The sequence below is a fragment of the Indicator indicator genome, chromosome 34, assembly GCF_027791375.1.
Source record: "Indicator indicator isolate 239-I01 chromosome 34, UM_Iind_1.1, whole genome shotgun sequence".
Lineage (NCBI taxonomy): Eukaryota > Metazoa > Chordata > Aves > Piciformes > Indicatoridae > Indicator > Indicator indicator.
In genome coordinates this window covers 51,251-73,033 of record NC_072043.1, presented here as the reverse complement: position 1 = coordinate 73,033, position 21,783 = coordinate 51,251, and the positions used below count along the sequence as shown (strand labels likewise).

Here is a 21,783-nt window from a genome sequence, read left to right as displayed (position 1 = left end):
CTGTTACCGGCAGCGCTCGCGGCCGGGGCAGGCAGCCGCGGTATGCGGGGCGGTGCTCCCGCGTTAAACGCTGGCGCGATGCGCGAGAGAAGGAAACGGAGCAGCGCGTGGTTTCCTTGTCCGGCGTGTTTCGTCAAATGTCAGAAAAAAACACAATAAAATGTCTCCCTCGAGATCTTCAATTGCCAGAAAAGCTGTAACAGCTGTTGCCCTCGCGGGGGGTTATTTCAGCGGGAGCGGCAGATGAGGGGGAAGGCAGGAGAGGCAGACTTTCTGTTCTTCGTAGATGTTGCATTTAGGCGTGAGTCAATGAGCAGAAGAGGGAAGCAAGAGAAAGTGCGGTAGCAGTGAGAAGCGCTTTCCCCTTCCCTGCAGCTGTTTGATGTTATGACTCGAGATGGTTTCTGATGGTTGTTTCTGTGCTGCCTAAAGAACTGTTGCTCTGTTGAGAGAGGCCACCTCTGCTCTGCTGCCCCTTCAAATCACTGCAGACATGACTTTGTGAACTTTAACCGAACCTTAAATAAACGTTGTGGCCGGCACATGTCGCTGCTAAGGAGGAAACCTCAATGCAGACTGGGGTCGGAGGGTTGGCCAGAGACCCTCCCCCAGCTCTAACATGCGTCCACCTGCAGTTGTGACAGGAGGTAGTCAAACTCGTGCTACGTGCCCTCTCCTGCGAGGGTGGCCTAAGATGACGGCAGCCAGACGAAAGGATTCTGCCTTGGTGTTGCGTCCTGCGTGCCTGGTGTGAGCAGGGTCATTACTGTCGGTGAAAACGAGCGCGACGTTACAATGAAAACGTTTTTTTATGGGAGCTTGGAAGACCGGCGGGGAGCTCCACGTCCACACCGCGACTGCGCTGCTATTTCAGGCCACCAGGGAAGGCTCGCTGCGGCAGGGACGAAGTTGCCAGGTCGGCCGACCGCGAGGACGCGGGGGAGTGGAGATCCGGCCGGCAAGCTCCGCGTGCCTCGTCAGGCGGCGGTGTACTCCCCTCTATCCCCTCGGGCTGCCCCGCCAGACCGCGCGGGGGCGCCAAACCGGAAAGAGCCGGCCGGCGGGCGGAGGGGAGGCCGGCAGGTGGTTGTGCGCACGGGGGCTGGGGTCAGGCTGCGGCGGCCCACGTGCGCCGTGGGGCTTGGAGAAGGGCGGGCGGTGTGGCCTTCTCTTCCCTCCCCTGCTGGGAGGTGGCAGCGGCTGGGCCGGCGCTGCAGCGCTGGGGCGGGGTGGCGGCCCCCCAGCTATGCCTGCCGGCCCGCCGTGAGTTGCTGTGCGCGGCGCCATGGGGCTGGATCCAGGCTGGGCCGCGCTCGTGCTGCTCTTTGCCGCCTCGCTGCTCACCGTCGCGGCTTGGCTGCTCCAGTACTGGCGGTCCGCGGCCCTGCGTGCGCCGCGGCGGCGCGGGACAGCGGCAGAGGAGGCCGGGGCCCGTGCGCTGCTCGCCGCGCTGCTCGCCCTCCGGTCACTGCGTGAGCAGTGGCAGAAGGCCTGGGTGCGAGCCCTCAACAGCCAGGCGCGCCGGAATGGGGTACGGCGGGGCCCGGGCGAGCGCGGCAGCGAGGTGGGGAGAAGTGGAGGAGGAGGATGGGGGGAAACGGCGGCGGCCTCTGAGCGGGCGGGGTGCTTGCCCTTTGTTCTTGGGCCCCGAGGGAGCTTTCCTCGCGGAGCGCTCTCGGGGGCTGCAAGCTCTTGGCCGAAAGGCATAAGCGTCGCTTTTACGAGCAGCCTTGCGCCGGCCCGGCGAATCGGGTAGGTAACGAAGCGCGGGTATGCCGCCTTGTGAAAGCACGGACAGGGAGGTGCTGAACAGCACGCTTTGCGTAACGCGGTTTGGTGCCTGTTCCTGAGCCCGAGTCCGGTCTGATGAAGCCAGCGGATGATTTCCGCAGCAGCCTCTTACGAATTTTCGCGTTATAGTCCCTCTAGCCTCCCAGCGTTACTTTTGCATTGGTCCATAGTTTTGAAGTTCATGAAGACTCGCTGATTCCGTTTGAAGATAATTGCACAGGTTGCCTTCAAGGCAGGGGCTTTTAGCCACAAAGCTATGGTCCGAAGTCTGTCATAGTCTCCTTTTTACCCATCTTGTCTGAATGGATTGGGGGAGCCCTGCTGTTAAATTGCGTGGGAAAATCAAGAGCTTTAAAAAGTTAGCATGAAGCTAATGTATTTGAAGAAAAGGAAATTAAAACATTAAAGAATTCGGTGGGAACTTCCGTTCAAGTTTTCCAACAAGGTTGGAAAAGTTTGTCCCCTTTCGACAAAATGAGTTAAATTCTAGACTAGAGCAGGACAGAAAAGCTGATCTCTCAGTACAGCACAACCATGTGAAAAAGTGGGGTGATTGGTGAACGTAGAAGGCATGAGAAATTACTGCTTCTCTTTCCCCCACTGTTGTTAGTTGCATTAGTGTAATAGGCTTTGTGAAGTCTGACCCCATAGGTGATGGCTCCTTTGGGAATGCTTGCACAGCAGTTTTTCTGGCATACTTTCTGTAGCTCTTAATTTATCTTATAATCCCCTGATAATAACTTTCTGGGGTGATATGAAGAAATAGGGTTTCGAGGAAGGCAACTTTGGAAGAAATACTTGCGTTTGCTATGTGCCACCTGTCTTTTTTCAAGGGAAGTCCTTTTCAGTTACAAGGCACATGACTTGTAGCTGTGCAATACAGCCATTTAGTTATTTAGTTAAAAGTTGTAGAACGTGAATGGAGTGTCCTGAAATTTGACCAAAGGAGGGCTTAGCCTGATCAGCAAGTATGGGGCAATTCAGTTTGGGCCTTTTGTTTTCCTTCTTAAAGTCGATAGAGTGGTCTGGTATCTTGAGAGCAGTAAGGTTGATAGGGATTGTTAAGCAGTTACTGAAAGTTACTGCACAAGACAGAACAAATATTAATTGTGAAGGCCAAGTGTGGTGTTCTTGAGGTTCTTTAGTTTGTAATTGTAGGAGAGCATAACGCTTTTTGAAATTATTTAATCGAATTATTTCCTTTGAAGTGATTACTTTCAGATGCTGGTTGCCTTCTGGCATTAGGAAGCATGAAATGACCAGAACAGGATATCTGCACATAATGCAATGCCTTTGTGTCCCTTTTCCAGCCTTGAAGTGGGAATGGTTTTGTTTTACTTGTGTCAAGTGTCATAGGTGGAGAATGTTTTAAAATATTGTCCACTGCTGCTTTTGAAAGGATGGATGAAGTCACCAAAGACCAGGTAATGTGTATTTAGAGCACGGACTGTTACAGGTTTTGTAAAGAAAGCCATAGCCAATGCTACTTGCTCCTGGTACCCTGTTTGTTGGCCATGTGGGTTTTCAGTGAGTTTTCTGAGAGAATTATCTGTCGCTTCTGCAAGGTGAGGTGGTTCAGTATTACCACTTGGAAGAACAGCGTGTCTCAAGGCAAATTTTATTCTTGTAAGAAGTACATAGAATTAGCCCCTACAAGTACCTTGCAAGTATGAGTGTGGATGGGCTGTTTGCATAGGATGGTCTTACCCACCTGATGTTTTTACCTGCTCATTTAGATCTTCTGCCTTTTATGTACAGATGGCTCAGGGAGATGGCACGGTACAAACATTGTCTGTCTTAATGTTTGCTTTGTGTATGTTGTGTCTTCTGGTTTGGAGGTTTATCAGAGACCTTGCTTGCGAAGATGGGTGTTGCTGGTTGCCACTGTTTTGGACAGATTTGGTTCACTGGACCTGCCTTACTGGTATTTCCCAGCTAGTTTTTATTATTTTCCTTTGAAGAAAGAAAATATGTTTTTCTTTGTTCCATTATGTTCAGTTACCTGCTTTCTCATCTGAAGTTCTCACTGCTCTACATGTGGCACAACTCCTTACCTCCTTCTTTGCTTTGGTAGATGGATTTGCCAAACGTTTGATTGACTGGGAAAGCTTGGTGTAGTTTCTCCTTCAGTGTGACTTGTGATAAGTGAAATTGCCCTTTTTAACAGGAGTCCAGGACCTCACTCTTCGGAAAGAAGGTAGAATTGGTTACAAGTGGTAGCCTAGCAAGTGCTAACTGGCTCTCAATCTTAGAGGATGAGGTACAGGAAGAATGAGAGGGTGGTGCTGTATAAGGTGGCCGTGAGGCTACTTGCTGCAGGCTGTGGGCACCCACTTTTTGGTCTGGCACCGAACGAGACTGGATGACGTACTGTAGGATTATGCTCTCGATAGTTACATTGGGTGAGATGTGAGAAGCTCAGTCTGGTGTTTAACGCGTCAGCAGCTGCTAAAGTTCTTCCTTCTGCTTCCTCTGTTCCTTTCTCCCTCCTTCCTCCTCCATGCTTTCCCCTTGTTTCCTTTCTCCATCTAGACAAGCCAGGGTGGGTAGACTTGCAGCGTGTGCTGGTTCTGCATGCAGGCCGGATTCATGGAAATGGACCCGAGTGGAGTGTCTCAGAGGCCCCAGATCAGAATCCTTTGTCTTCTTTGAAACTGTCTGAAATTAACAGAGTTCTCTTTTTGTAGAGTTCGGTACAGATCACATTTGAGGAGGGTCCTCAGTTACCACTGGCTGCAAATATAAGTCACGTGATGTGCAGGGGACGGTCAGATCGCACCATGGTAAGGCTTTGCCATTTGGAGTTGTGCAGTGTGGGCTTTCTCTGTTGGCTGGCAGTGTGCGCTACACAGATCGCTGAGACTTGCATGATAGGGATGGTGGAACCAAGGAAGCTTTGGATGAGATCGCTTGTTGAGTTTGGAGGAGGGCTGTTGCTTGCCTCAAGAGATTGTGGCTCTGGGTCTGAGAGAGCCACAGAGCGTTGGTGAGCTCTGGGAGAGCCCAGAGCAGGACATCTGTTGGTGGAGCTAAGGCATATGGATGCTGAGCCCAAATATTGTGGTCCTACAGCAAAGAGAAGCAAGCTCCTGTCACCAATACATCTTCATGGAATGGCAGGTTTGCAGTGTGGAACTGGGTCAGGGAGTAAGCCTGATTTTTAATTCCTGCTACAAAGGGGTCAACCTTGCATGTTTTCTTTCGAGATTTGTGGTTGCAGCTCCCCGAGGATAGAAATTCACAGCCTTCTTTTCTTTCCAGGTGCTATGCTGCCATCTGTCAGCTGAAGCTGTGAAGTTTCCTGTCTCTGTGACTCAGCAGTCCCCAGCTGCTGTTTCAGTTGACACCTATCATGTCACTTTGGCTGTGCTGCAGGCTCAGGTAATAGATGTAAAAAGTTAGCCACAGAACTTGTTCTTTCACCTGGCCCCAGGCCTATTGAGGAAAGGACCCAATGTAGCGCAAATAAAGACCTTATGATGCCAGAAGCGGCAGCATGCTGTTGCTGACGTTTGGCAGGGTGACAAATATTCTCAGTCCATGTGCCAAGTCTCATTTTCTGAGTCTTATTCTGCAGATCTTGGCTATGTAATGTAGCTGTAATAAAATCCAGAGAGATTTGAGGTGTGGCAGCATTCTCTGCTGTGTTTTCAAGCAGATGTTTAAGAAGCAAAACAGAACAGAACAGAACTTAATTTCCCTTGCAAGGTGATGGATAGGGAAAGGTGTGTCCTATGTGTATGTTACAGTTATGGTATTGTCCTGGTTGTTGGTGTGAAAAAGAAATGTACGGTGAGAAGTGGTTTGTCAGGGCTCCCCTTAATACCTTCACAAGACTGCGATGCAGATTCTTTTTTTCTGTGTGTTATTCTAGATGCTTCTTCTGGAACAGAAGCATCTATGGTGGTCATGTCATAGTGGATTTTTGTCTGTATTTGCTTCTCTGAAATGTGTGTGAAGAAGGGCTTGACACTGGAGGTGAAATCTTGCTTGGAGACCACACGCTTGTTTGCATTATAGGGAGACATGATGAAATTAGATGTACCTCTGGTAGTAGAAGCTGATTCCATGTTCTTGCAGGTATTGCAGTTGGAAGCTTGGTCTAGAGTCTGTTTGCTCTCATCAGCTTTATTAAAAGGTTGAGCTGACGTCTAACAGATCATCTCGGGCATTGTGCATCGGTCATTTAAATAGCTGCCCTTTCTCTCCTTGGTGTTTAGCCTGCCTGCTGCTGAATTAGTTGTGAGCAGCAGCTGTGGTCACTCTTCATCTTTGTGTGGTTTCTGAGAGCCAAATGGCCTTTGTCAGGTCTCATCAAATTGCTTCCATACTTGCTGGCATTTTCTAGGTGTCCTTGTCTGCACCTGCTGAAGTTTTGAGTGGATTGTTCTTGTAGAGAATTGCATGTGATACTGAATGTGAAACGCTGGTAAGGTTACCAACTAGGTTTGTTTGGTTGGAATACTTCAAGTACTATATTCCCAGATGTGCTTTGCCTCTTTTATGAACCTCTTGTCGGTTGCTTACCTGGCTACTGTGTTAGGGATCTGTGGCTTTTGACTGAGCCCTTCTGTGTTCCTGGTAAGTAAGTCAGTGTGGCAGTTACTTTAGAATTATGTTAAATTTAATTCCCATTTTAACTAGAGATAAGGGGTTAGGACTTCTTTGGTGGGGTTCGGTTTGTGTCTATTGTGTTAATGTTGCCTTTTAGGTGCATTGATGGGCAACTTGGCAACTGAACCTACGGGATGGCATACAGGCTGATCTGTTGTTGCAATCGTTGTTGGTGACCTGGATGAGTTTTCAGTCTGAGGATGATCTCCTAAAGACATACTGCTAACTTAAAAATGGCTGTGCTTAGGTTTGGTAATGGTTATGTGATGTACTAGCTCAGTAAATATTCCGGCTGTGCCCAGATCGCTCTCTCGGATTGTCCTGTAGGTGTAAATTTTCCTTCTGATGCTGTCCAGACATCCAGAGGTGGCAAGGAAATCAGATCTCCCTGTGGAGTGATGAGGCTTCTGCAGCTGCCCAGAACCACTTGTGTCTTTATATTCTGTCTCTAATCGTTGTGCTGGTGTGAGAGCCTTCTAGTTGTTGAATTTGAAGTGGGGCAAAAAGCACCTAATGGACACAGGAACTGTACCTGACTGTGGTTATTTGTTCTGGGTCAGGTGGAGATCCACTTGGAGGAGATACAGAATGAAGGTCTCTTGGTCTCATGGACATTCAAGGACAGACCAGACTTGAAACTTTCTGTTCTTCCAAGACTTCAGCTTTGTGAGGTGAGTGGGCAACCAGTGGGAGGCTGGACTGGAGGAAGGGTGGAAGGGGCAGAAACAACACTGACCCAGGAGGAAGGTGTAACAGCTGAATGGGAGTCTATGTGGCAGAAATGGCTTTCAGGTTTTGTGGATTCCTCTGCCATCATCTGATCTAGAGCTGCAGAATGAGCTGGGTAGTTTGGTGGCGTGTGGTGGTTCATTTGTTGTGGGTTTGTTTTGTTTTGGGTTTTTCCCCATTTGTTTGGCTTTTTTTTAATTTTTGAGGGGTTAGCACATGAAACTCATGGTCAGTCAGGACCAGGTTAGAGGTCTCTTACACCAACTAAAGACAAACAAGTCCATGGGACCCGATGGGGTGCATCCACGAGTGCTGAGAGAGGTGGCTGATACTGTTGCTGAACCTTTCTCTGTCATCTTTGGAAAGTCATGGAGAACAGGAGAGGTGCCTGATGACTGGAAGAAAGCAAATGTCACTCGAGTCTTCAAAAAAAGCAAGAAGGAGAACCCACGTAACTACAGAACAGTGAGCCTCACTTCCATCCCTGGAAAGATGATGGAGCAGCTCATCCTAGAGGTCATCTCTAACCACATGGAAGACAAGAAGGTTATCAGGAGTAGCCAACATGTGTTTTACCAAGGGGAGATCCTGTCTGACTCATCTGATAGCCTTCTATGAAATTGTGACCAAATGGGTAGATGAGGGAAGAGCAATGGATGTCATATGTCTTGACTTCAGTAAAGCTTTTGATACTGTCTCCCATAACATCCTCATAGAAAAGCTCAGGAAATGTAGCATAGACTGCGAGGTGGATTACAAAGTGGCTCTACAACAGAGCTCAGAGGGTCATCATCAGTGGCACAGAGTCAACTTGGAGGCCTATGGCCAGCGGTGTACCCCAGGGATTGGTACTAGGTCAAATTTTGTTTGATATCTTTATCAGTGACCTGGATGAAGGCATTGAGAGTACCCTCAGCAAGTTCACTGATGATACAAAACTGGGGGGTGGTTGTCTGACACCGCATCAGGCTGTGCAGCCATCCAGCGTGACCTGCATAGGCTGAAGAGCTGGGTGCAGGCAAACCTCATGAAGTTTAATAAGTGCAGGGTCATGCATTTGGGGAAGAACAACAGCAGGTACCAATACCGGTCAGGGGCTGCCTTGCTGGAAAGCAGCTCCACAGAGAAAGACCTTGGAGTGCTGGTGGACAGCAAGTTCTCCTTGGAACAACAATGTGCCCTTGTGGCCAAGAGAGACGATGGTGTGCTGGGGCACACCCATCCTGGATGGGTCTGAGAAGAACCCTGCCTCGTCCGCTCGAGAAGATCTCCTGCTGCTGTTGCTGTCACTGTCTCCTGCACCGGACCACGTGGCTGGGGCCCTTTCTCTCTCCCAGCTGAATCCACTGACATCCAGGGGAACACAAGGCCATCCAGGCTTGGTTTTGTATATTTTTCCCGCTTACCCTCATCCCTCACCTCTGTGAACCCCCCTGTTACTGCTATATATATATATATGTATATATATATGTATACACAAAATTATTTTTACTTTCCCTTTTGTAAAAAAAAAAAAAAGAAAAATTTACTTCTCCTACTTCCAAACCGATTTCAGACTATTTCTTTCACGAATTTATTTTTTATTTTTCTTTCCCCTACCCTTTCTTTTCCTTTATTCTCTCTCTCCACCCTGCTGAGAGAAAAGGGAGAGGGACAGGGGGAGGAATTTCAATCTATTATCATTTGAGCTCCTAAACTCAGAGCTCAAACTACCACAAATGGTATCCTGGGACATATCGAGAAAAGTGTGTTCAGCAGATCTAAAGAAGTTCTTCTATGTCTCTACTCTGCCCTGGTGAGACCACACCTGGAATACTTCATCCAATTTTGGGCTCCCCCAGTTCATGAAAGACACAACTGCTGGACAGAGTCCAAGGGAGAGCCATGAGGATGGTCAGGGGACTCGAGCATCTCCCCTATGAAGAGAGACTGAGATCCCTGGGGCTATTTAGTCTTAAGAAGACTGAGAAGGGATCTCATCAATGTGTATAAATATCTGGGGGGTGGGTGTCAAGTGGAGGGGACCAACCTCTATTTGGTGGTACACAGCAATAAGACAAGAAACAACAGGGTCAAACTTTTATGTGGAAGATTTCACCTCAACATGAGGAGAATTTTTTTTTTACAGCGAGGGTGATGGAACCATGGGAATGGGCTGCCCAGGGAGGTTGTGGAGTCCCCTTCTCTGGAGACTTTCAACACCCACCTGGATGCATTACTGTGTGGACTACCCTAAGTGATCCTGCTTTGGCAGGGGGCTTGGACCCGATGATCTCTTGAGGTCCCTTCCAACCTCTAATACACTGTGATACTGTGATATTTAGAGATTTGACAAGCTGCATGTGAGTGTGCTTGCGCTTCTGTGATGCAGATAAGTTGGTTGGGTTTTGATTGTTTGTTTGGTTTCAGGGGTTTTTGTTTGTTTTATTGGGACTCTTGTTGGTTTATGCTGAGTGGAATTAGTTTGTCCCGAAAGTGCCAGTAGCAGCATCTCACAAGATGGTGAGAGGGGAGCAAGCTGTGAAAGCTCTATTGTCAAAATTTGCAATAGGCAGACTACAGATGCAGAGACTTAGTTTGTCTCATTTAGACAGCTTATGTTTGCCTGCAGCTGTTACACAGAAGCTTTTAGTGCTATGGAGAGCAAGTACAGAGTATCTGGGAAGTTATTACTAGGAGAAAGACCATGCAGAGTCTTAAGAGGCTCGAGAGGCATTTGAAGCTATATTAAGGAGAAAACGTGTCTACCTTGTTGTGACTGTTCTGCATTTCCCTTTGATTTGTGGAGTGAAGAATGAAAGGGGGGCAGATCTGTCAACCATAAAGGATCTGATAGAGGATACCATTGTCAGCACGCAGCCAGCCATGATGGTGAATCTGAAGGCTTGCACTGCTGGAGCCAGTGTGGTAAGGTGCTCTCTTTGTGTCATTCTTGTGGCTGAAACACTGTTCTCTGAATCGCTTTTGAGGGCTGAGCGTTAGGCAGGTGTATTCCACGGGTTGAGACTTGTGTCTGGGTCACAGACACATCCTGGCCTGCACTGTCATAGGAGTTGGGGTATTATGGGAAGGAGAGCAGCTCTATATGTACCTTGTTTCCTGAAGGCTGAGTGCCATTTATGTCGATGTGGAGCTGGACTGCTTGAGATACATTTCTGTTTTGGCAGTCTGTTGCTCTGAATACCAAGGCTTCACCTGGGGCAACATGGAATGGTCTGTGCTTTATTGTCTTCAGTTGTCTGTCTGACAGACAGGAACCTTTTTCTTGTCTGTCTCTTCCTGTCTGCTTTAAATGTTCCATCTGAAATAGAATGGGGTCCCCACTAGAGGATGATAGCTTGGGGAACCTGTAGCATTTCTCAGTGGCTCAGTAAGTATTTTCTGATGTTGGTGTGAGTAGCTGCTAACACCACATGTCTCACTGCTGTCTGCTGCTGAATGAAAACTAAAGGCATTGGTGTTGTTCTTGTCATTCCTCAGATACCCAGCAATAAGTTGATTCAAGAACCCTCACCAGGAATAGCAGCGGTCCCTCTGGGTTCAAAGCTATTGCTCCGAAATCTTCGAGTCCTGAACTTAGGCTGCCACGGGAAGGGAGGTGAGCATGCGAACGCTACTGATCTGCAGGGGAAAGTGTGTGGGTGGTGAACTTGGAGGGAATGGATGTTTTAGGTGGGTTTGAATGGAAAAGAGGGGTGTCCCCCTGCCAAGCCTCTGCCTTATATTGATGAGCGTGTCCATGCACCCTGACCCTTTGTTGCAGGAGCTGGGGAGATACGGTGCCTGGTAGAGCTAGACAGCCCCCCACAGCAGAAGTGGACGAGACCAGCAACAGCTAGTGGTGCAGGGGCTGTGGCAGAGATGCAGTGGACTGAGGAACTCTTTCTGTAAGTGCACAATCTCTGGGTGTCATTGCTGTGCCACAGTAATGGCAGATGGTGCAGAGGTGAAGTTGCACTGCAGGACAGTGTGAGTTTGTGCTGCCTGCATGTCTGGCAGTTGGCCCCAGCTTCTGCATGTATTTCCCACTCCCCTGGACACTATGTTTTAACTGGATAAGCAGACGTGCCAATTGCGGGCAGTGTGGGAGCAGCAGAAGGCCTGGAGTGTAAATCTCGGCCTTCCAGGCAAATTGCCCTCATGGCTTCCCCTAGTAGCCTATGCAGCCCTGTAGGGGACGCTAACTAGAGTCTTCCTCATCTGTGTAGTTTTCCACCCCTTGTTGCATCCTCCAAAGTAGCACCTGCATACTGGAGCTTTGGAAAACATGACAAAACGTGTGATATTGGAGGAAAGGAAGATCTGAAATGGGGTGTTTGCTCCATGTTTTGCAAAGATTGCCTAATACAAGACTGCTTCTTTTTCCGTTGAAACAGGGAGTTGGGACCTAGAAGTAAAGAGCTGAAGCTACAAGTGCTGGGGAATAGTGACAGCAGGGGAAGTGAGTATGGGCAGCTATAAGATGGACTGTAAAGTGGGGAGACAAAAATGCGGAAGGGACTTCCTGTGCTTTGAGCCTGCAATAGTTCTGTGTCAGTACCACATGTGACAGACTCTGCAAAGGACTTTTCCTATCCAACTGTACATGAGCCTCTGCCTGTATGAAATAATCTGGGGTTCCTGAGACCTGCCTGTTTCCACTAAAAAATGGGGAGAAGAGTAGGGGGATTTGCCTCTGTGTATTAGAAGAATGCTGCAGAAGGCTCTTAACTCTCTTCATATGTACTTGGTTGGAGACAAAATGCAGTACCTATTTTTGATGGAGGCTGCACAAGGGAGCGTCTCTCTAAAGGGAGTGAATTTCTGGATTGGTAAAGAGGAATGGAGGAGTGCTGCCAGCTCTCTCTCTACCTTGAACTGGAAGCTACCAGAGTTCTGGAGATCTGCTTCACTGGCCCACAGGGCTGCTTCTAAAAAGAATGTTGCTTGGGAGACATCTGAAATGCTGAAGTTCTGTGGTGTATTTTATTTTCCCGTTCCTTCCCACAGATGTGTTGCTAGCACATACTGCGCTTTTGCTTGATTCTTTGGGCAAACAACCATCTGGGAGACAGGTCTGCTCACTGACCCCAGGAGCTGGGCAGTCACTGATGGCTGAAGCTACGATTATATTGGAGGTGAGCTCATGACTCTGTAAGCTTGGCATGAATATGTGCTTCAAAAGTGTTCACAATGAGAGCCTCTGGCTGGACACAAGTGCGATCTGGCCTGGGCTCATCACAGGGGACTGACGGACCCCTAGGCCAAGGAGGGTTGTTGCCTGCCCTTCGGTCCTTGACCCTCCCTCCATTCAACCAACATTGTAGTGGAGATAGCTCCCTGGTGCCCAGAGCAGTAGCATTGTCACTCAAGTCATGCCTTTCTGTCTAGGAGGGGGAGAGCTTCTCTAAGTTGTGCTTTTGTCTTTGTAGCTGCTATTCCAGGAATCTGCTGCTTCTTTGGATGCTCAGCACGCCACATCTCTGCGAACCAGTATTACCCCCACTAAGAAGGTGGAGATGGGCCGGACCATCATGCCTGATGGCACTATTGTTACTACTGTCACCACGATTCAGTCCCGGCCCAAGGCAGACTGCAAGCTGGGTGAGGCTACCCTGCAACACGTGTCTTGTATGAGTGGCTGCTATGGGGGCACCGACTTGGCTCTAGTATTCCCTAGGCTGCTCTCGTGGGCAGTAGCTTAACTTTTAGTTAACTGTGTTGTGGGTGTTGCAGACTTGCACCTCGTGCAGTGCTTTTGGCTTCTGGGCTGCCATTCCCTTCGTATCTTGTAACGGTTGGAGACTCGCATAGCCTTAGGGGCGGGAAGCAACGCAGCCCTGGGTTTGGGGGAGGGCAGCAAGAGAGGGACAAGCCTCTTGTACTTTGTTGCCCCAAACCCTCACAGAGCCACCCTCTGTAGGCTTTTGAGGCTTTTTGGGGCTGTGCTTGTGGGTGTCACGATGTAATAGTGCAGTTGTCTAAGCTTCGTCTCTGCTTACTGGTATCTCTGTGTCTCTGCTTCTCTTTCACTGTGAAGATTCTCCATCAAGATCACCTTCCAAGGTGGAAGTGACCGAGAAGAAGACAACTGTGCTTATGGAGAGTGGCTGCCCTCATGGTCCCGTGCCCAGCAGTAGCTGTAAGTGCTTGGAAATCCGATGCCCTTACCAGAGCAACCCATCTTCCTTAGCCTTTGGTGGAGAGTGGCAGTGAGAATGTGAATTGCTGAAGTGATCTGCCTTTGCTGATGAAGACAATATCTCAGTGCCTAAGTGAAGGTGGGGACAGACAGGTGCTGGTGGGTGGGGACAGGTAAAAGAAATTCCACTTTGGCTATCCAGTCTTTGGCTCTGGGTGTTTCCTTGTTTGACAAGAAGATTCCAGACTATTTGAACCCAAAGAGCTTTGCTCAGCCTGTAGTTGGGGCTCTCATTGTCTTTGGGACAGCACTGTGGCCGTTATGACAGTTTGTAGCTGAGGATGTCCAAATCCTTAGGAGTTTCTGGAAGCCTTTGTTGTGTGGGAAGGAAATTTAATGCCATGCCTGGTGGCAAAGCAAACTTTTCAGGTGGCTACAAAAGCAAAGAGCTGCATAAAGCTTCCTTTGGTTTATTTGGGCAAGTCCATAGGGAAGTCTGTACCTTTGTGTATGAGTAATTTCCTTTTACAAGCATCATGGTCAGCAAGTGACCTCTTGCCTGTGCTGAAGGTTGTGGCTTCGAGCATCGTTATCTTTCTTACCTTCAGGGGATAGCCATGTGCCCAATGGCTTGGATCCAGTGGCTGAGACGGCGATCAGGCAGCTAACTGAGACAAATAACAAGCCTGCCAAGAAGACCCCAACAAAACGTAGCACACTCATCATCTCGGGAGTTTCCAAGGTGTCTGGTAGTTTTGGAGGAGAGGGCTGGGGCTCCTTTTCCAGTCTGGGAGGTTATTTCTAGGGATGCCTGTGTGAAACTGCCCTGACCCTTAGGGAACCAGCGTGAGCAGCTTCTAGCATAGGTGACTTGCTTGGCAGAACCCTTTTGCTGCTTCCTTGCAGCTCGACTGAGCGTCAGAGGTACCTCACTACTCCGCAGTGCAGCTGCTGGTGGGAGTACATAGGGGGCAGCTGCAGAAAGGGAGGCTCTTGTCATAGCTAGATGGGATCCTTGTGGAGAGTCTAAGAAGTTCTCCTTGGGTTTGCTTATGAGAGTGAGGGAAACACCACAGAATGCTTTGCAGTCCATGTTCCAGTATGTTTCTGTGAAAGGGTGATGAGTGAGCATCGGTGCTGTCTAGCGCTGATTGGAACTGGAGTATCTGTATGTAGGAGGAAGGGAGACGAATGCAGTCCTTTAGACCATGTCTTCCTGACTGACCTTTTAACTGTGTTCCAGGTACCCATTGCTCAAGATGAAATGGCACTTTCTCTGGGTTATGCTGCATCCTTGGAGGCCACAGCGTATATGGGTTCTGTGGCAGAGGGCACAGCTGACCAGGTTTGCGATTCTATTGAATCATCTCAGCCGCTGGAAGAGTCGCTCTCAGGACAAAGGGCCAGTCAGGAGTTGGATGAGACGACGCGATCTGACATATCTGAGAGACCTTCGGTGGAAGATGTTGAATCTGAAACTGGCTCCACGGGAGCCCTAGAAACCAGGAGCTTGAAAGATCACAAAGGTAAGGGTGAACCATTAGCTGGTAGCTAACGTTAGCCTGTGGTACTTGAGGATAAAGCAACATCCAGGTTCCCCACTTGAGCACGAGGACAGCGACCAGTTTTTGGCATGGTGAAGACTCTGCCTCGTGTCCTGGTAGAGCAGTTTTAAACTCCTCTGTTTGCCAGCATCTGATTCCTGTGGCCTTTTTAGTTTCTGTGCTGTCTTAAATGGGAACCCTGTGTGGCTTGTGTGTTCCTGAGAACCCATTTTCTCCCCTTGGTCAGTGGCTCCAGAGATCAGGCACATGCCTGTAAATGAGTTCTTCCTCTGAATTTGGCTGCCTCTCTCACTGAAATGGAGGCCGCATAACAATGTATTTATAGGCCTTGGTGTCCTCTTGTTTAACATCAAAGCAACTAACACCAGACATCCACACCAACTCTCTGCTTTTAAATGATGCAGTAAGCCTGCCCTGACCGAGCTGTTGTCCTGGACTTGTGGGCTTGTGTCAGTTTGGATGATGGATCTTGGATTTGTCTGCTTCTAGCCACAGCCATCCAGGGAGCTATGGATTTACATAAACAAGCGTAATCCAGAATCTTGATTGGAAGAATATGAAAGCCTGACAAGTTTCAGGTACAGTCCAAATTGTGCTGGCCCTGTTTCACGCATCACTGGGTAGCGGATGTGTGGCCCAGATTCCTGACATGATGGATGGGGAGGAGCAGGAAGGAAATGGAAAGGAAGGCCTCTCTGTAGGAAGTACTGTTATAGCTTTGTATGGTGTGCAGGGTTTGGATTTACATTTTTGCACCTGTTTGGGGCTGACAGTGATAGGCATCTCTGTCCTGTCCCACCCGTGTGAGTTATCTGGAGCCTTTGCCCTTATTTGTCTCCAGATTTGGGCGTTTTGTAAAACTGGGGGCAGTTGTTCTGGAGGCTTGATGACCAGTGCCCTTGAGACAGGGTAGTCCAAGAGTCTTGTGTTCTTGGTGTCTCCACATGTAGATATTCTTGCTTGCTTTCCAGTCATCTGACTCTCAGCTTTCTATTACAATTCTGCACGCTTCCACTGAAGGATGTTGTTGCGTAAAAAGAAGTTTATGCAGAGGGGATGTGTGAAAGCTGACGGCATCGTGGTTTGTACTAGAAATGCGGTGGCCAGCAGGAACAGGGAGGTGATCATTGCCCTGTACTCAGCACTGGTGAGACCACACCTTGAGTACTGTGTTCAGTTCTGGGCCCTTCACTCCAAAAAGGATACTGAGGCACTGGAGCATGTCCAGAAAAGGGCCACGAGGTTCATGAACGGCCTGGAGCACCTGGCCTATGAGGAGCATCTGAGGGAGCTGGCGTTGTTTAGTCTGAAGAGGAGGAGGCTGAGGGGAGACCTCATCGCTATCTACAACTACCTGAAGGGAGGTTGGATTGAGGAAGGGACAGCCTTTTCTCCTTGGTGGCAAGTGACAGGACACAGAGGAAATGGTTTCAAGCTGTGCCAGGGAGGTTCAGACTGGATGTTGGGAAATACTTCTTCACAGAGAGGGTTCTCAGACATCGGAAGAGGCTGCCCAGGGCAGTTGCTGGAGTCACCGTTCCTGGAGGTGTTTACGCAGCATGTGGACCTGGTGCTTAGGGACATAGTTTAGTGTAGACAATTCAGTGCTGGGTTGAGGGTTGGACTGGATGATCTTTGAGCTGTCTTGCAAATGGATGTATTCTGTGATAGTGCGCTTAGCAAAGCAGCTTGTCAGCATTGCAGTCTGTCCCAAATGTAGACCTTGCCTTGCTGTTGGGAGGTGGGATTTGCTGACACACCATGTGCTTCTGCCACTCAGAGCAGAAGAGGTCATCAATGCTCATTCGAGAGAACCGGGTGCGTTTTTACTCCCAAGACTTGCCAGGGTAGGATACTGTTGTGGTTTCCATCTGCTTTCTTTCTGTCTCTGCAGTTAGCTTTCTTCGGAGTGGTACCAAGCTCATCTTCAGGAGAAGGAGCAAGCAGAAGGAAGCTGGGCTGAGCCAGTCACACGATGACTTATCCAATGTCACCACCAACTCCACTGCAAGGAAGAAAGCCGGCAGCTTCTCCCACCGACTCATCAAGCGCTTCTCCTTCAAGTCTAAATCAAAACCCAAAGCTAGTGACAGCACAACAGCAGGTGAGAACTGAAGGATGGAGAAGCCCCTCAGAAAGATTGCACAGAGGTCCTTTTCTAGTCTGTTGTCATTTTGCTCTGTGGTATCTGTGACCCACAGTCCATTTCCTTCCAGCCTCGGCTGAGGGAAAACACCCCAGTACTTTATACCATTCAGGGAGTGGACATGGCAAATCCAAGGCTTAGGCTGCTCGTCGGCCTTGGCTTAACCTTCTCTGACTGTTGTACCCCACTGTGCTGTCCCAAAAAATCCAGGTGGCATGCTAATCGTCACGGGGGGTCCCAGGAGCTGCAGAAGCGACTCTGCCTGGGTGTGCCCTGGAAAAGGGGTGGTGGGCTCTGAAGTTGCAACTCTCAGAGTTAAAGATGAGAAACTACTCGGTTAGCTATGTTGCTGGAAAATGTGGGACACAGCCTAACACAGCTCCTCCAGCAAGAGAGCGCAATGTGATTGCTGGCTGCCTAAACACTCATCACTTCTGCTTGGTGTAGAGGCCATAACCTGACTGAGGTGCAGTGGGGTGTGATGCTTTTCTGGGCTGTGAGCTGTAAGGAGAATAAGCTGTAGTTCTCCACTGGCTCTGCCACTGGAACAGTCTTTGGTTCAGGTAGTGCTGAGGGATGCCTGCTTTCTGTGGTCTGCTGATGCAGGAAGTAGTCTCTAAGATTAGAGGAAAATTTAAACCACTGGGCAAGATTTTGCAAAAGCCTGCACCATGCAAGAACCTCTGGCTGGTGCTGCCACCCTGTGACCTGGACACCCCTCCATACCCGTGTTCTTGAAGGAAAAGGGCCGCATGTGTGTGCCAGCTGTTGTACAAACAGAACCCTGTCCCTTGGGGTTGGCTGGGGGGCTTGCTGGCAGGGTGCCAGACCATCTTCCAGACCTGCGAAGTACCTGGCCTGTTGCCCTTCTGTGGTTCTCATTCTGACAACTGACATCATGCTGGGGATGGATAGCTAGCCAGAGGGTGTTCTGACGTGGAGATGAAGCCACGTGTTGGAACAAGGCAAGATTTATACATTTTCACTGGTGAAAGGTTGCCTGTAGTAGAAAGAGCCTTTCTTGATCGCATCTGGTATTTCCTTTTTTCTAGCAAACCTGATCTGCCACATTCAGACTGCAGCAGGTACTTGTTGAAGGAGAGGTGTGGAGGGCAAAATTGACTCCTGGCACAGGAGGAACCTGCCCTTGTAGGTGAATGGTTTTCTGGTCTCCTGACAAGCTGCAAATAGCCCCAGAAGCCCTGCTTGGATAGCAGAGTGACACTCTTTGGAGGAATGTTGTGTCCTATTGGTGTTCCTGGTTTGAACAGAAGCTCCTGTGGCTTGTAGAGTTAAAAAGAGGTGAGGCTAAGGGGAGGGAAAAGCCTTTCTGAAGAGTGAGCAGCACTTAGGGCTGACTGTATTCGCTATCTCTGCTGTCCTATTGTAGCACCTCCCAAAGTGGAGGCTGTTGCTCCACCTTATGCAGGGTGCAGCTGACTAAAAGTGGTTATCTTCTGGATGATGCACATAGTACAACACATCACATTTCTCAGAAGGACAAATCCTGTCTTACTGATAGAGCCATCACATGCCATTTCCAAAGAACATCTGTGTTGTGCTACACGAGGATTTAGGGGCAGGAATTTCAGGCTGTCTCTTGAAAAGAGCATCTGGAGGTGGGAAGGCCATAGTCACTTGGAGCTGGGACCAAAAGTGCTGTTGATTGCCAGAAGGAGGGACTTTATTTCCTGTTTTCCTTGCCAGTTCCCCATGAGATTGGGTATGTGTGAGAAATTGGATTGGTCCAGCCGGCTGACCAAGAACCTCTTCTCCATCTGTTTGTTTTGGTCTGGGATTCTTTCCGTCATACCTGAGCTCTTTTGTGTCTTCTATTCTTTGTTTCTTTCCTTTTCCTCATAGTCCTATGGCTTCGTTCGCCATACTGTGTGCTGTGGATGTCTGGGCACTCTCCGTTTCTCACTGAAAATAGTTTTTCTTGATGTCAGTGCCCAGTTCCTGCTGCAGCACTGGTGGAAGTTGACAAATCTGTGGCTTGTGTGTAGCGATACAGCTTCTGGTTTGATGTAGTCTTCCTTTGCTGGGTTGGTGTGGCATCACACACAGTGCTGTCCTTCGCTGGCACACCCTTGCTTTCAGAACCTCAGGATGTGATTCTGGTTTGCCATTTTCTCTTGCACTGTCCCTGTAGCGATTCTGCATCTGTTGCTAAGCTGGACTCGATGTTATGTTTTCAGTTTTTGTGTGTTTTTTAATATTCTGTTAAGGTTGGTTTGAATGCATCTCTGGCGGGATGGTTGTGAAACTTTTCATTAGAGATGCTGGTTTGAATGGAGGGGGACTTCCAGAACAGCCACCAGCTCTTCACTTGTAGGTTTATTGCAGGACCTTCCATGAGTCTTGTTTAACAGTCCTATATTATTTTCCTTAAAATACTAGAGCAGCTTGATCTGTCTTGATGCAGAGGAGCTGGAGGCTAATGCTCGAGGCTCCTGTCTACCCTTCTGAGGCTCGTGCATGTGAGCAGGGCCACGAGGGTTAGCAAGCATTGCCCTTTTCACTGTAGACCAGAGGCAGAAAAGGTGAGCGAGGTTTGTCTCTGACAAACACATACCTAAGTTGTAACTGGAATATTTTGGGTTGGCTCAGACAAAGCAAGGAGTAAAACTGAAACCCAAGTTCCTCACTGGTCTCGGGCCTCAAGTCAAGAGTAAAGACAAAGAGTCCTAGGGAGTTTCCCCCCATAGAACTGCTGCTTTAGGAAATCTCTTCTGTATTTAATCCCTGTTTGTGCTTCTGGCTTTAGGACAGAAGCGGTGTTTGAAACCTGCGTTTCCTCGTTAACTCGTTCCGGATACCCACACCCTCACCTCCATGCCATTGTGGGGTCTGTGGTGTTTTGTAACTCCTGGGACTGCAGAGCAGCCCCAGCGTTTGGCACCAGCCACTATCACACTTGTTAGGCTCAAACGATCTGCAGTTGCCAGGTTGCTGTCTCAGGGTAGGTCAGCATTTGTACCTTGCAAAATTGGTCCATAACCAAATGTGTGCAAGAAGAGGAGCGAGCAGCAGACTCGACAGGCTTGAACACACAGATTATTTCTGAAGGAGTTCAGCCTGCTTGTGAGCGCCTGCATTCCAAATGCTGCGTTTTGCTGCTGTCTATAAAAGTCAAAATGATGACTGGTACATGAAGCCAAAGTACACATTTTGAATTTTGGGAGGGGCTGTTTTGGCTGAGCAGAGTTACTAGAACTTACCTATGCTGTGTATTTGTACTTCTCTGAAGAAAATAGTTTTCTCTAGCTGTAAGTATACTTGTAAGTAGATTTCTGTATGGATATATCCTCTCCCTGTGTTTTGACGAGGCTTTGTAAGAACCTCTCTATCAAAAAAGCATTTGGCATTGCGCTGCAAAGGGTATCCTCTTGAGCAGAGAGAAGCCAGCCACAGGAAGAGAAGGAGGGAACAGCAAAACTTCAGTGTTTAGGGAGCGCCATAGCCCTTAGCGTGACAGACACCAGACTGCAGCCTGATAGGTGGAGATGGCACCGAGAAGCATTGTGCCAGTGCTTGTGTGCGCTCACAGTGGGAGTGCTCTTTGCAAATGCCCATGCTGGTCACGCTGCAAAGTTAATTGGGGATGGCAGCTGCTGGGTGGGTTGGGAGAGCAGCCTTACCAGCTTCTGTGGTTTCCATGAAATATTTCTTATGTGGACCTCTGCAGGGGCACACTTGAGCAAGTGAGTCCAGCTTCTGCCCTGGGAACACCCTTGTGCTGCTGATGTAGTTGAGGGTGGCTTTTTAAAAGAGATTGGCAGAAGTGGAGGGAGCAAGGGGAGACTACTCGAGTAGAGTCAGAAAACAGTTCAGTGGATGGGAAGATGATGAAAGCTTCATCAAACCAACATAAGAGGCCCACAGACATGCCTCGTTTCTAGATGAACGTATGGCAGAGTATGCTTACAAATGTTCTTGTTCCGCTTTTTTGTCTGGTAGTGCCACTTCCTTCCTGCCATGGCTTCTCTTGATTCTTTGCTGAACCTACAAGAGAAGTCATTTCTAGGTATCTGGCAAGATGCCTGAATGTCAGGTGGCTGGTGTTGGTGTGTTTTGGGGTCTTTTTGCATTTTCTCCCCTCCCTCCAGGTCACGATGAGTGTCATGGTAGAGTAACAATTCCGGTGGTGGTCAAACTTCTGGAAAAGGTCTTTGTGTGCTTGCGATATTGCAGCTCCTTCTACAGGCATGACTGCTCCATACCACCTTGCTTGTACAGGTACTGGACCAAATACATTGAGTTTGAATTTGTGTCCCCTCCTTGTGTGTGCTCTGTTGTATTTTGATGCCTTCTCTCTGGGTGGATTAATCCCAGATTGTTTAGAGGAGGAAAAAAAAAAAGGAACTGTGTAGCTCTTTAAGAGGTGAGAATAAAATTACTTAATTTGGACTAAATGAATGAAGTTCTTGCACCTTTGTAAATGTTGAAGAAGAGTTCCATTGCTGTGTAATGGCTGAACCTTTTAACTTATTAAACCACATGGAAATCAAAACATGACTCTGAGTTTGACTTCTACTGGAGCGTGGTGGTGAGTTGCGCCTTAGCATTCTAGAAGTTTGGGGAGGTAGCCAATTGTAGTGTGGTGGGCTGAAATTCCCCTCCCACAATAACTCCAGACTAGCTCAGTTTGGAAGCAAATTAAGCTGTATTTACAGGCAAAACTATAGTCTATAATGAAATGCAATGAATATGTACAAATATACACTATTCGCAACATTTACAAATATGTACAATTAACAGAAAAACACAACAAAGCCCCTTGGCCTCAGAGGGGCCCTGCCTCTTTTCCCTGCCTT

General features: G+C 48.6%; 1 protein-coding gene across 1 annotated transcript; it reads left to right on the top strand.

The window, feature by feature from the left end:
- The first annotated feature begins 1,285 nt into the window (after positions 1-1,285).
- Positions 1,286-21,460, top strand: C2CD2L (C2CD2 like). Its single transcript, XM_054395521.1, has 15 exons — positions 1,286-1,531; positions 4,479-4,574; positions 5,053-5,172; positions 6,966-7,076; positions 9,928-10,041; positions 10,615-10,732; positions 10,898-11,021; positions 11,511-11,575; positions 12,124-12,251; positions 12,546-12,717; positions 13,154-13,255; positions 13,864-13,997; positions 14,499-14,781; positions 16,715-16,924; positions 21,076-21,460. Exons 1-15 carry the CDS (start codon positions 1,286-1,288, stop codon positions 21,270-21,272), a joined length of 2,220 nt encoding a protein of 739 aa, XP_054251496.1. The 3' UTR covers positions 21,273-21,460.
- Positions 21,461-21,783: the final 323 nt, after the last annotated feature.